At 42.3% G+C, this 15,447-nt stretch overlaps 1 protein-coding gene across 1 annotated transcript in view; it reads left to right on the top strand.

Moving 5' to 3' along the window:
* Positions 1-473: 473 nt before the first annotated feature.
* rgs3b (regulator of G protein signaling 3b) overlaps positions 474-15,447 on the top strand; it is a gene marked incomplete at its 5' end in the record, with an annotated part of 53,161 nt that continues 38,187 nt past the window's right edge. The window contains 6 exons of the mRNA XM_080853119.1: positions 474-520; positions 5,983-6,117; positions 6,453-6,862; positions 10,950-11,000; positions 13,715-13,773; positions 13,983-14,077. Coding sequence (XP_080709245.1) covers positions 474-520; positions 5,983-6,117; positions 6,453-6,862; positions 10,950-11,000; positions 13,715-13,773; positions 13,983-14,077 — 797 coding nt within the window. The remainder of the gene's footprint in view (positions 521-5,982; positions 6,118-6,452; positions 6,863-10,949; positions 11,001-13,714; positions 13,774-13,982; positions 14,078-15,447) is intronic.

Genomic DNA, 15,447 nt, shown 5'->3' with positions numbered 1-15,447 from the left:
AATTGTCCGAACTGTTTATGATCTCTGCATTTCCCTAATTGTTAAGTTCAAGGCATGTTTATCTTCAATCTTCACTTACGGTTTTAGGTTTAGGTTAGCGTTACATTTAGTATGACTTGTCCAGCAGTTACAGTTAGGCTACTAGATGTGTACCGATTTTTAAGAAAGTAGCTATTTCTATTCAGAAGTTCAACTTTTCTGTTCACGTCACAGAAAAGTACGCAACATGAAATGTTACATCTTGGGAAGTTGGAATAGCTTTTTTGGCGTTTTAAAATAGAGCATTATGATTGGTCGAAGTCCGTCCCGTACTCACAGGGGAGCATATGCTCACTTCCTCTTGTTTGGAGGAGGTGGAGGATGGGGAGAAGTTTGGGAATTTGAATGTTCCAGGCGGCAGACCCCGGACTACCAGCCCATGCCTGGAAACGCTGTAGTGTTCTAAAGGAATAAGAAACAAAACAGGAACTAAGATGGAGAACATCAAATCACGTATGATGCTGGAGAACGGCGGGAAAAGGTATGTTTTGAGTTTGTTTGTGGGACTGGCTGGCGTCTGTGTTCCAACTTCAGTTAGATGATGCATTTCAGACTTAATTTGAACATGTTGCATGGTTAAAATCAGTCGTGCAGAACTGTAGTGCCCCACATGAAGGCGGTGATTGTAAGGCTGAAGTTCAGTCCCCCTGAAATGCTTGGAAGGATTTGTCCATCACCAAAACAACAGCTTGGACTACTGTTGAATCTTTGAACTTTCAATCGGTGATAAAGAGAAGAATCGAAGCGACTGCGAATAGCTGTGGTTTATTTACTTTATTTGTTATTTTTCGATTCATGCTGCTCAGCGCTATATTCAGTGATACGTCTCCACAAAGTATGGGCATCCATGTTCAACCAGCGTGAGGGTTTTCCCTCCCCGCCCACCTTTGCTTTTAACAATGAGAGATGTGTAAATTACATCCACAACAGAGAGATTTGGAGGTAGTAATCCGCCGTCTCCCGGGGGGGCTCTTTGCGATTTGTGAAGCGGTCAGGCAACAACTCAAGGTCATGATTTAGATGACAGGAGGTCACACAAAAGGCGCTCATAAATATCAGAGACCTCGAGTCAAATAGCTATTTAGTTTAAAAATACACAAGCACTCCTATCTATAGCCTTTTTCTGACGATACCTAATTCCGCTTTAGTTGTGCGATTGTGGGAAACCAGAAAAAATCAACAGGTTGGGGATGAGTGGCTACCTCAGTCTATTTACAACTAGACGTAACGCAATGCGTTACTGTTCAGTAGATTTTGGCACAGAATGAGTCTTGGTTGTCAGTTTGTTTGTGTGTTTTGTGTTTCATATAAAGGCCTATGTGTTAAAGAAATTATATGTGATAGATATTGATGATTTGGTTATGTAATGTTTTGTGTACTACTTTTTGTGGATTGTTACTGTATAGTTTTCTTTTGCAATGTATGGGATGGGTTGACATGGCCCCTTTAGACAAACATACAAAAAACATGTGGCCCTCATAAGCCCTACAGTTCTCGAGATATTCGTAGAAAACTGTGTCAGCCCACCTACAAACCAATTAGTGTACAGTCACATAAAAATAATCATTGTATGGACCACCCATGGATAAAATTGCACAAAACTTGGCATGCATTCAGAGGGTCTCATAATAATCCACCACTTTCAATTTCATGCCCTTTCGACAATATATGCATAAGTTATAAGTGACTGGAGTTGTGAAGAGAGCATAGTTTGAGGGTCTGCCACGCCCAAACCCTTCAAACTTTGTAAAACACTCTCATAACTTTTAATTCCCCATTGCAGAAGAGTAGCCTGACCACGTTTGAAGGCATTACCATTAAATCTGTAGGAGTACTTCAATCACATGCAAGGTGAGGAAACTAAGTGAAATTTCCAACCACCAACAGGTGGCGCTATAGGTGATATCAGTCAAGCATATGTACGCGATCAGGCCGGATCCAGCGTCCACCCTAAGCCATTGTCTCTGGATCAAACAATGTAAGCAACAGTTATAAGAGACTTTGTGTTTTGTGGCAAGCACTAACAAGTTGGCAAAGTTTGAGTTTCGACTAATGACAAAATCCAATGTAACTTTTAGTCGCCCATGGCTGATGAGTAGCCGGACCACATTTCAAGGCGTTACCATTAAAGCTGTCGGAGGAGTTCGATCAGATGCGAGGTGTGCAAACGCTGTCAAAACGCATTTTCCACTCAAAATAGCCGACTTCTTGTGGACCTGCCACCATGGCACCGGGAGACTTTTTGGTGCGTCCAAGCATGATGAAGACGTGTACCGAATTCCGTCAAGCTACGCCAAAATAACCCCAATGCGCAGGGTTTTTTGCAATGTTCTAGGGGGCGCTACAGAGCCATTTTGCTCCACCCATGGACAAAAACTCTACCGAAGATGGACGGTTACAGGCTTGATGTCCCTGGCAAATTTGGTAATTTTTTGAGCACTTTGACATATATTCGATTAAAACACCTCATTTTTGCTTTTTAGTTTTTTACTAGGTGGCGCTATACATGTAATGACTGGTTATGGTATGGGTTGACATGGCCCCTTGACACAAACATACAAGAACAATTTGGCCCTCCAAGGCCCTACGGTTCTCGGGATAATCGAAGAAAACTGTGTCGCGCCACCTACAGGCCAGTTGGTATATAATCATATAAATCAATTTATTGCATGCCCCCCCGTGAACGGAATTCCACGAAACTTAACGTGCAGTCAGAAGGTGTCATAAAGATCCCACACCTCCGATTTCGTGCAGTTCTGACCTTGTCAACTTACAATTAAAAGTTTTTACAACACTCCATTTTTGCTTTTTCATTTGTAACTAAGTGGCGCTATACATAAAATAAGTGGTAGTGGAGTGGTTGACGTGGTCTCTTAAAACCAACATACAAAAAAAATGTGGTCCTCCTAAGCCCTTCGGTTTTCGAGATATTCACAGAAAACTGAATCGCCCCAACCTCTTTAAAAGGGGTCCAGTCCGACGGGGGTGCAACGGATCAAAACGAAAATCAATGATTCCACGCTAATCTAGTCGGGCTACATGCCCACCAAATTTCGTGCACCCCGGTGTTTCATTGTCCCGGGAATCGCTCTGCGCGGCGGTCATAATTAATGAGGACCATGGTTTAATGGCGTAAAAATCAAATCCTCTGAATGTGACCTTGCCCCGAAGGTTTCTATGCCCCCTCGTTAGGCTGACAGTCCCCTCTAGTAGTAGCCGTCACCTAGGTTTACAATTGTACTTTCAGATGTTAATTAAACCAATTTGGATTCCGCTGGAAGACTGACCCTGAAGGACTCCAGCTGTGCTGCTTTCTCTACCAAAGTTCAGGGCCCTGCTTTATTATTCCAGCTGTGGCAATGCTGTTTTTGACACCTGAAATAATAGAAAGTAACACAAAACAAAGAAAGAGATTTTTTTTTTTTTTTTTACCTTCACTAAGTGTTTTTAATTCAAGGCTCTTTATAAACAAAGTCATACATCCTTTATCATGCATCTCTGCTGTTTGGAAGGGATATCAGCTTAATGGCAGCTCACATTGACCACAGCTGGAGATTGTCCAGGGGTCCCTGACAGTCAGGCTAAATGTTGTATTTAGTTGTTTGACTTAGACTGGGTATAAAATAATACATGGTCATGGAGAAAGTTTATCAATCTGAACATTTAGAAGAGTGGAGTAGAGTACATGGGTTGATTGGACACTTATAAGTGTGTTAGTTGTAAAATAATGTTTGTTGAATTAAGCTAAATGTTGTTACAACTTATGTTTTTAATGCAGTTGGAAACAAGTGGAGGCTATTACATTTTATATAATTTCTACGTTATTTCACATACTCCTCAATGATGCACTTAATCCTCTTTTCTGTGGTTATTTACATAAATGGGGAATGGACGCCTATATAATTCATGTAGCATCTCTCACAGATTTACATCCCACATCTCAGAGGCTGTTTATACGAAGTCTAGTTTGTCTCCGTCCGTAAAGTTCAGAATACAGATAGCCCTATCATTTAGACGAACACTCTCTATCCACACACTCTATCCGCAACGATCTGAATCGGGGGTAGAAAGTGAGTAGATTTGAATCGGTACGGGGGCTGGTGTTCGTCTGCACGGATTCGCGTAACCTGATGACGTCATTGCCCCACGTGATCGGTTTGCGACCTCCAACCAATATATATAAAACTTGTTCTCCCTCTAAATCTCACTCGTGGTGGGTCTCGAATTCACTCTCATTAATCCAGCATACTGATTTTTGTTTAGCCTCCTATCTTGATCTAATTCTTTTTATTCAGACGTTACATAACTTTCATGACCTCAAATATAAATTGGCCAGCGATTTGAATTAGCTTTTTTCTTCATATATTAATGTAGAATGGTCGGAGCAAAGCCTCATGGGAAATGCTCAAGCTCAGCCTCTCAATAAAGCAAAGGCATTTAAACAACTCACAGACATGTCATGTTGCACTGTTCCAAACTCTTTATTATCAATAGAAAATAAAATGAATTGTCGCATAAATATAGTCTGCTCTGACCACCGATTGTATTAACAACCATAATGTATTACTGTGCAGATTAAATGTAGGCTATGCGGTTAGGCTAAACGTTGCTAATTGTAGCTTGTCTACTGGCTGCTCACCCGTGTCCTCCTGTCTTCTTCTACGTTTTTTCAGTTGTCTGTAGCAGCGCTAAAGTGCCACCAACAGGCGTGGGGTATGTACTATACAATATGAGCAATGCAGTAGTCGATGCAGCTTGCATTTCAACATAAAATGGATGTGTTAAAAAAAAAAGTTTTTTTTTTATTACAAAATCGATTTAATATCAATAATCGATAATCGACTTAAAATCGAATCGTTGACCTCTGAATCGATTTGGAATCGAATCGTGAGGTGCCAAGAGATTCCCACCCCTAGTGTAAAGGGGGCCTCAGTGATGTCTGCTCTGAATCTGAGTCATACCCTGACCTGTTCCAGAAGCTAACCCTAACTCTGAGTCAGATGATAACAGATCCTATACTATATGTAGGAGTATTATGTAATAGTCTAGTGAAGATAACAGATCGGCACTATACTATTTGTAGGAGTATTATTTGCATGTAGTAGTCTAGTGAAGATAACAGATCGGCACTATACTATATGTAGGAGTATTATTTTCATGTAGTAGTCTAGTGAAGGTAACAGATGAGCACTATACTATATGTAGGAGTATTATCTGCATGTAGTAGTCTAGTGAAGATAACAGATCGGCACTATACTATATGTAGGAGTATTATCTGCATGTAGTAGTCTAGTGAAGGTAACAGATCGGCACTATACTATATGTAGGAGTATTATCTGCATGTAGTAGTCTAGTGAAGGTAACAGATGGACACTATACTATATGTAGGAGTATTATCTGCATGTAGTAGTCTAGTGTCACTTCTGTTTATGAACCAGGATTTCGGTAACTGCCGTGTATGCAGTAGACTAACATTATAATAGACTGTTACGTTTTTATGGTTTGTCATAGTATTAGGGCCACACAATGCAGGGTTCCTGCGGTCATAGAATCATGAAATTTTCACGATAGCATTTTCCAGGCCTGGCAAAATCATGAAATGGAGTACATTTATTGAATGTTTTGGAAAGTTGTGAAATGAGATTTTATTGTATGTGATACAATTATTGATGTTAATGTGCTCCATTATGGATAATGTCTTGTGTGATTCCCTGCAGCGTGATAAAGTTTCCACTTGACTTGACATAAGTAGTCCAGAAATGGAAAAGGTTGTTTAATAAATAATAAAAAAAAATTAGGCCCAACCTGTGGAGTAAGTCATTCAGGTTTGTGTACTTGTAGGCTGTGAAAGCCATGGAAACTTTATTAAGGGTCCTTGAAAGGTCATTGTCAGTGAAAATGGATAGGTACCGGGATATGTGATTGTAGTTCTTCCTTGTCCAGAACTTTCTGCAGAGAGCCGAGCTGGACGTTGGATCAGCCGGCTCTGCAGGGGCCATCAGCCAAGAGAGTGCGCAGAGAGAGAACCGAGAGAAGAGGGACAGCGAGACCCCTCGGCCATGTCAGGCCGACTGAAAGGTAACTGTTCCGCTGACTGTCCATCCTAGAGACAGAGACCAGAGGACTGTGAAACAGGACGATATCAGGGCCAGGCCCAGGCCCAGACCCAGAGGCAACTGGTGTCTCATGTTGACCCTTCAGCTGAACAGGCACGTCTGCACACGGGGAGTTGTGTTCCTGGGCCTCAACTGGTGGAGCTGGGTGCCAACAACACCAAGGTCATGGGTTTCATACCCTGGGATCCCACCTAGTGATACAGTTGTGTGTTTGTACGATGCTGTATATTGCTGTGAACCAAATGTCAATGTCCTGAAAATGAGTCTTTTCTGTTTTTGTTCACTGTATGTCCGTAGCGCTGTTCGACCTATAGAGGGAGTCCTAACTGAGGCACTGACCCACAGAAGCCCCAGAGCCCAGGTGAAGCTCGCAGTGGTCAAGACCTCACTCAGGAACAAGAGTTTAGAACCGGAGCCTATGCAGAGGAACAAAGAACAGTGGCCAGAGTGGAAGAACTCACAACTGGCGCTCATGTCAAAGAACACAGAACATAATTTTATGAGGGAAATTCAAGAACCTGCTCCTATGAGGAAGACTTTAGAACCTGGTTCCGTTAAGGAGAATGTAGAGCCTGTTCCAGTGAGGGCGAACAGGAAACCTGCAGTGGTTAGGAGCACCACAGAACCGGGTCCCTTGCAGAAGAGGCCAGAACCTGCTCCAAAAAAGAAGAAGAGGAAGATTCACCCCTCTGGATTCAAGGGCAGAGGTAAATAAATCTAGTGTTTCTGTTCAAGCTAGTACACCAAGGTGCTTACAGCACCAAAATGATGGGTTTGAAACCCAGGGAACAACCCGAATGATAAAAATGTACAGTTGTAGAAATGTAGAAAAATGTAGATCTACTGCAATTCACAATTCACAATCTGTGAGAGTAAGACTCAGTGTCCATATGAAGTGTTTCTGGTTGGCAAAGAAAAAAAAAGTAATTGTGTCCGATGAGGAGTGAGCGATGCAGCTGCCTAGAGAAAAAGACGCTGCATGAACACATGCCCTAAACCAGTTCCCAGGGGGCAGCCGAGTCTGGGCCGCATGTGGCCCTCATCTGGGCCAGATCCGAACCAGCATCCTCCCCCATGCATTATACTGTGTGGTGATATGGACCACTAGTGGCTGTAGGACAGGTTATGGGCTTACTTCATAGTGTACAAAGTGCTGTCCGCTGTGATGCAATGTGTTAGCCAACAGATGGCACTATAGCAGATGCATTTAAAGAGAGGGTCTAGCCTGAGAAAAGTAAACGTTTGTATTAATAATTAAGTTCTAGAGACACGCAATGAATTTTAAAAGTCGCTATTAAGTACTGTCCTCTGTATTCCCCTATGTGTACCAGCCACACAAAATGGTGATGGTGATTTAGTGTGATGACTTCAAAATGACAAAAAAAGGCAAATGTGCTTTAAAAATAACTTTGTGTCTTTGTAAAGTAAGACACAAAACATATACAGTACAGTATCTGTACATTTGTTTTGATTATGGACTTGAAGATTGTAAAACATGCCTGAAGATGTGAATGCATCACAGCTGACTGTGGCAGGTCTGTCCCAGATCTGGTGCTGATCTAGAATGAGTTGGGTTCTGGGCAGCGCTAATCTCCTGCTAGCGCCTGCATTGGCCCAGGAGCATGTACTCATCAGCACAGTCACCTAGCGCTGTCTCCCTGTCCCTTTGTGATCGGATCTCACTACCCTGTCCTATATACACTTTTTAAAGGTAAAACTAAAGTAATTTTCATTACTATGTGGACAAATATCTCTAGTATTTTTGCTAGTTAAAAACTGACAACCTGATTCAAATTAAACAATAAAATAAGTATAAACTGTTTTTACATTATACACTTTGGTTCCACATAGTTGTTAAAACAGATAAAGTTGCATTGAGTGACACCAGTGTTGGGAACGTCTGCGCAGCTCTATGCACTTCTTGCCAGGTACTGGGGGAAGATATGGGTCCATTAGCCAACGGGAGAGGCGAAACTGTCTCCCTGTACAGCTCTGACATAGCTCTGTGCTGCGTGCATGCAAATAGGTCCTTTCAAATCATTATTATTACCTTTGCTGAATGGATGGTTGCTGTGTATCTTGTGACACACATGTAAGCACTATGTGCAAAATGTTAACACGTCTTGCACAAAGCCAGCTTTGAGTATGTAGTGATGGTTTTGCAGAGTACAACAGTGAAGTAGAAGATACGTTCACTTACACAATGCTAAACGAATGTGGCCGAGACCACCTCTGGAAATCTGGTCCGAGTGATCGAATCTCAATGCGTCTTGAATGCATTCACACCATTTTTAAGTGCTGTCCATTTGTGGTTGAATCACCCAAGACGCATGCAAATGCCAGGTGTGAACAGGGCCTCAGATACTATCTTAATGCAGCTCTGACCAGGCCCTACTTCCAGTAAGCGTTTCTGCCTGATGGGCATCCACACAATAGCTTAATATGTTTGAGTGTGTGAAAGGCAGTGGTGGCTCCTTGGGCCATTGTGTCAGACACAATTGTGCCCAAGGCTTCCTGGTGAGTGTAAACATTAGAGGAGAGGGAGTAAGGGACTGCAGGGGACTTCACTTCCTGCTTGGGCACTGCACTTCCTCTTTGGGTAATGAGTGACTCGGAGAGTCTCAAGTCCATTAACCGTCAGCCAGAAGTGGCCAGAGAAGTAAGAGCTGACTGTGGCGGTGTGTGACTATGAGAGTAAGATCTGATTGTGGGTGTGTGTGTGTGTGTGTGTGTGTGTGTGTGTGTGTGTTTTTGTGTGTGTGTGTGTGTGTGTGTCTATGAAAGTAAGAACTGACTGTGGGTGTGTGTGTGTGTGTGTGTGTGTCTATGAGAGTTATAGCTGACTGTGGGTGTGTGACTGTAAGAGGAAGAGCTGATTGTGTGTGTGTGTGTGTGTGTGTGTGATAAAAGATGACTGCACCCCTCAGACACACACATAGTGTTGCTCTGCCATGGAGCACGTACCACATGGAATCACCGGAGCGGAGCCTTGCCCTTAAAGCAACGTCCTGTGTGCCCATTAGTTACTGGAAGAGATAAGATTACCGGGCACCTCCGCATTTAGGCTCGCCCCCACTCACACAACCCTTCCTTCATGTGGAGACCTCACCCATAGAAGTACACTCCATCCTTCATATGGAGACCCCACCCATAGAATCAGAGACGCTTTCCAATTTATGACCTCACCCCTCTTTATCGCTCCAGTGCTATTGGACTTTTTGCGTATTCTATACAGTATGTGTGCATTCCATTCATATAAAGGTTCTACACAAACGTAGATAATAGTAATTCATGGTCATCTCCGTGGAAACAGACATAGATAATGGTAATTCATGGTAATCTCCATGGAAATGTAATAACTCTGGACCATCTGTGCTTGCAGAAGCAGTGAGGGTTATTGACATGGGCAGCGTAACTATGTCCAGTACAGCTTGGATTGGAGAATGATGGCAGTGCCTTTTGCCTACAAAAATTTGTAAGAAATAATTTTGAAAATAATATATCTTGCTGTTTTGTTAAAATGGTTAGATATAATTAAATGAACTAGCATATCTGAATCTGAACTAACTTAGATGTTGAAGGGTTGGAGAGAAATTGAGCTTTAGCTGTTTTAGTCAACAGCAGATCCATTGTGGAGTCCATGTTTGGGAGAGTTGTGGTGTGTTTGTGTGATTGGACCAGCCTGGTGTTTGTCTGCTCTGCATTTGAACTGTGGCCTCTCTTGCTGCTGCTGGGGGGCGTGGTCAGTGTGGACGCTCTCCTGTCAATCATGACGCGCTGCAGGAGAAAGAACTCATTGTTTGCTGTAGCAGCAGGTTGAGTTAGCCCCGCCCCTATTTCACTTTCTCCCCCATTCAAACGTCCGTCCCTTCCCCTCAGCCAATGAGAACAGGCGAGAGCTGTCATTTATTCAAAATGAAAAGGCGGGTAGGAGCTCTGCTGTTGTCTGTATGATCACCACCTGGGACGGGTGCATCTGCTCACAGTAACACAACCAACCTAGGCAGACATGAGCCCACAGGCACTCTGGGGTCCAATAGCAGGTTAAAGATTATTTGGAGATTTCTGGTACTATGGAGTGCCAGGTTGTGCCCCAAAGGCTGCCAGCTTGTCCTGACCGACCACAGACTTCCTTGCTTGTGTTGCGAGCGGTTGGTGAGTTCTGTTCGCTCTCATTGCCAGCTAGGCTGGCTGTGTGTGTGTGTGTGTGTGTCTGTGTTTTGGGGGACGCTTACTGACAGCGCAGTACTTAGCCTACATTCTCCAGATGTTCGCGGTTCTGTCCAAAAGTTTTTTGTCCTTGTACAAACGGCCCACTTCTCTATTCGGCTCTTTCTCTTTGGGAGTGTGTGTGTGTGTGTGTGTGTGTGTGTGTGTGGGGGGGGGGGATGTCTCTTTGGGATTGAGTCAGTTGGTCGGGCTGCATCCTGGCTGCAGTGTCACTGAAACTAGCAGTGTTTGTATTCCATCATTGAAGGTTCTGCGTGTGGTCCATACATCTGTTCTCTTGGGAGATGCATTTGTGTGTGTGCGTGTGTGTGTGTGTGTGTGTGTGTGTGTGTGTGTGTGCGTGTGTGCGTGTTTACGTGCATGCATGTTTTTTTGGGGGTCTGTGTGAGTGTGTATGTTGTGTGTATGTATGAGTGAGACAGAGAGCAGGTTCATTTTGTGTGTGTGTGTGTGTATGTGTATGTATGAGTGAGACAGAGAGCAGGTTCATTTTGTGTGTGTTTGTGTGTGTGCACTGCCATGACCCATATGTGCTAAATTGTCTGTGCTTGTTTATATCCACAGGCCAGCTGAAGCTGTCGGTCTCACCTGAGAATGGTCGGCTCTCTCTGTGCGGTAAGTAGACCGTAGACGGAGTCACGTGACTGTGAGCTGTTGCCTGCTGTAGACTACTTCAACACAAGCACAGCCTTCAGGCCTCAGGACGTCTTCACTGCTTATGAAGACACTAACACTGTGTTGTCCCATCATTGTGCTCGGTCTGGCTGCCTTTGACATCAATATTTTCAATATTATATGTTTGCTGTGAAATTATATGTTTTATATACATATATATACACAATGTTATACGTTTATTGTTGTCTAAAAAATAGGTTGTGATGTTATGTTCTGACCTAATAATACAAAGTATTTGTATTCATTTATTATTTTTTTATCCGGTTCGTCATCATTCAGATATGGACTTATGTTGTCACGCACATGGGCTTGTCAGGGGCTTGAGCCTCCTTCTCCCATCTTAAGCAGTTCACCATCTCTCATATTACATCACGTCACGTCAAGCCACCCACCATATCTCACGTCACTCACTCTCGTCTCAACCAGTGCTCAGCCGCATCTCCCCCGGGCATGAGCTTGACTCATACAGTTTCAGCTCACCATCTCTCACGGAATGTGACGTAACTCGAAATCTCAACTCGGCTGCCCTCTCTTTACGTCACACGACTCACAACACACTTCAGTGCAGCTACGTGACCATGTACATACATGCATATGGACATTAATGTATATTAGTATTATTAGATTAGATTAGATTAGATTCAACTTTATTGTCATTGTACAGAGTACAAGTACTAAGACAACGAAATGCAGTTTAGCATCTAACCAGTAAGTGCAAAATAGCAATAAAAGTGCAGAGTATGTGCAAATGTAGGGTGGACTAAGTGAATAAATATGATATGTACAGTAAGAGTTAGAATATGACACAGAATTGTAATATAAACAGAATTGAATAGCAGCAATTGAGGTAAGAGTGAGGTATGATAAGTATATAAAGTGCAGGTGAAAGTAACTGGTGGTAACAAGTGAAATCAAGTGAATGAGGTAGAAAAGTACAAACAATACAGGTAATGTAGTAAAGGTGATACAGTATTAAAAAGACATATGGTGCAAATGTTCAGTGGCTGGAGGAGGGTGTGTGGCAGTCAAGCCAGGTTTAGGGGTTTATGTATGCACATATAGCTGATGCAGCTCAACTGGTAGAACGATGTGCTGACAGTCCCCAGACCATGAGTTTGAAACACTTAGGCAGTACAACTGTACTGTACTGCCGTTTCATTTTGGATGAAAGCATCTACTCAGTAAATAAATGTAAATGTGAATACACGCATATTAAATCTAAATATACATCAGTATGTTGAACTCTTCATCGCTATCTAAAGATCTCTCCATCTCTCTGTAGAACTCTCCATCTCTCTCTGTAGAACTCCCCATCTCTGTCTGTATTACTCTCCATCTCTGTCTGTAGAACAGAGATTAGTTACCAGGCAGGAACTGGCTAATACCAAGACCTCTATTTTGAACAAAAACCCAACGATTACCTGTGTTTGTGAGGTGTAACATACATCCTTTATCAGTTATTTACGTTAACGATATTTACTGCTACAGATAACACTTATCACAAGTGTAATTCAGTCGCTTTTAATGTTGAACAGCAGCGTTAAACGTGACACCACATTAAAAGTTAGGCAAACGACGTGGTAGCTGGTATTAGCCAATCAAAAACATGGGGGTTTTCCGTTCCTGCCTGGTAACTAATCTTAACCAATCAATATTCTAGAATTACATCTGTCAACCCATCGTTTTTGAGTCGACCCATCGTTTACCGACACTCTCCATCTCTCTGTAGAACTCTCCATCTCTCTGTAGAACTCTCCATCTCTGTCTGTAGAACTCTCCATCTCTCTCTGTAGAACTCTCCATCTCTGTCTGTAGAACTCTCCATCTCTCTCTGTAGAACTCTCCATCTCTGTCTGTAGAACTCTCTATCTCTCTGTAGAACTCTCCATCTAATGTAGAACTTTCCATCTCTGTCTGTAGAACTCTCCATCTCTCTGTAGAACTCTCCATCTAATGTAGAACTTTCCATCTCTGTCTGTAGAACTCTCCATCTCTGTCTGTAGAACTCTCCATCTCTCTGTAGAACTCTCCATCTCTCTCTGTAGAACTCTCCATCTCTCTCTTTAGAACTCTCCATCTCTGTCTGTAGAACTCTCCATCTCTCTGTAGAACTCTCCATCTAATGTAGAACTTTCCATCTCTGTCTGTAGAACTCTCCATCTCTCTGTAGAACTCTCCATCTAATGTAGAACTTTCCATCTCTGTCTGTAGAACTCTCCATCTCTGTCTGTAGAACTCTCCATCTCTCTGTAGAACTCTCCATCTCTCTCTGTAGAACTCTCCATCTCTCTCTGTAGAACTCTCCATCTCTGTCTGTAGAACTCTCCATCTCTCTGTAGAACTCTCCATCTAATGTAGAACTTTCCATCTCTGTCTGTAGAACTCTCCATCTCGCTGTAGAACTCTCCATCTAATGTAGAACTTTCCATCTCTGTCTGTAGAACTCTCCATCTCTGTCTGTAGAACTCTCCATCTCTCTCTGTAGAACTCTCCATCTCTGTCTGTAGAACTCTCCATCTCTCTGTAGAACTCTCCATCTCTCTCTGTAGAACTCTCCATCTCTGTCTGTCTCCATCTGCAACAGTGTCTGCAAAATGAATAAATGTAAATGTGTCTCACTGTCTCAACCTTCTCCCACCATTTCTCTCCACCAGTCATGGAAGCCAGAGGTCTTCAAGGGAAGCGCCAAAGACCATGTGACTCGTATGTGAAGGTGTGTGTACGTGTGTGTGTGTGTGTTTTAGAGGGGGTTGTGTGTCATCATCACAGACAAGAGGCACTGCCTTTTTTAATTACTTTAGCAGTTGCAAATTATTCAATGTTACATAAAAAAAGTGAAAAATAAGGTTGTGTGTATTTAAATGCAGTTATAACACAAATAAATGCATCTTTCCCTTCTGTCCTAACCCTGTTTCCCCACAGCTAGCCGTGGTGCCAGATGTTGATCACACCAAGCGCTGGAGGACCAGGACCATCCTGGATTGCACGACCCCCACCTTCAACGAGACCTTTGTGCTGTAAGCGACCTTAAACTGACCTAATCATTGGACACAACACACACTAGAAACAAAGTCCCTGAGGCCAATGTGATGCACCACACACTAGAAACACAGAGGCCCATGTTATCTAATCCAGGGGTCTTCAACAGGGGGTCCGCGGAGGTACTGCAGGGGGGTCGCGAAATCTTTGGTTGATAAGACAATTTTTTTTTATATTTCTAAAAAAAAAAAAAATCAAAAAAAATTCAACCAATTTTTTTTTTCACAAATTAAATGTCTTCCGAATCAGAATTGTATTTACTCCCTTTAAATTTGAATTAACATAAATCCAACATATTGTAGCGAACGTATAAATTGATCGAGAAGACGTTATCTTTCAGTCCAATCGATACATTCAGCTACACACAGGAGCTCTCTCAAGCTGGGCACCGGTTCACTCACAACACCTTTCATGCAAATACGACAGCACAGGCACTAGCCAATCAGATCGCGTTTCTGCTCAAGTCTAAAGAGCGCGAAGATCAAAAATAAAAGCGGACCAAACTCCATAGCTGGTCTTGTTTGAACCTATAAATTGTTAGTTTGACAATTTTTTGCTTAGATTTAAAAAAAATAATAATAAAGAGAAAAAGACACTGTACAAGGTCAAAAAACGCTAATTGTAACTGAAAAATAAGTCTGAGAGGATTTGCGAGGTGTATGAGCCCCCTAGCTAATGTTTGCATGCTACTACCTGTGTGATTGGTTTGTTGACCTGTCAATCTCACTATAACATCTATGTTGTCAACACAACTCCATGCACCAGACTCCTCCTCCGTCATCCGTTGGATCGTGTCAGTCAGGAGTTATTGAAAAGAAGATACATCTCACTAATGTGGGAGGATGTGTACCATCGACAGATGCTTGAGGATTCACTGTCCCTTTTTTATGTATGATGAAAAAAAAAACATACATATCTGTGAATTATTTTAATAAGTTGTTATTAATTGTTAGCTCAGAGTTGTTTGCAAGATGTATGTTTATAAATGGCAGTGGCACGGCCACCCTGTACCTTTCATGTTGTTTAATGTTAAATTAAATTCAATGTTAAAAAATGTTAAGTTAAATTTGTTGTTCAAAAATGTTAGGTTAAATTCAATGTTAAAAAATAAAAATGTTAATGAATATATTAACCTTTGTATTATTTGAATAGGTTAGTATTGAATACACAATAACAGGGTAGCTATGTTAATTTGGCACTAGGCCCAGTATATTATAAACAAAATGTTATGCAATTTATATAGTAGGGGGTCCCTGCTCATCTCGCCATCAGTTTGGGGGTCCCTGGCCTGAAAAACGTTGAAGACCCCTGATCTAATCTAACTTATCCCCCCGTCACCTCTTATCAT

The sequence above is a fragment of the Sprattus sprattus genome (genome assembly GCF_963457725.1).
Source record: "Sprattus sprattus genome assembly, chromosome: 15".
In the NCBI taxonomy this organism is placed as follows: domain Eukaryota; kingdom Metazoa; phylum Chordata; class Actinopteri; order Clupeiformes; family Clupeidae; genus Sprattus; species Sprattus sprattus.
This window is presented reverse-complemented; position numbering and strand designations above follow the sequence as displayed.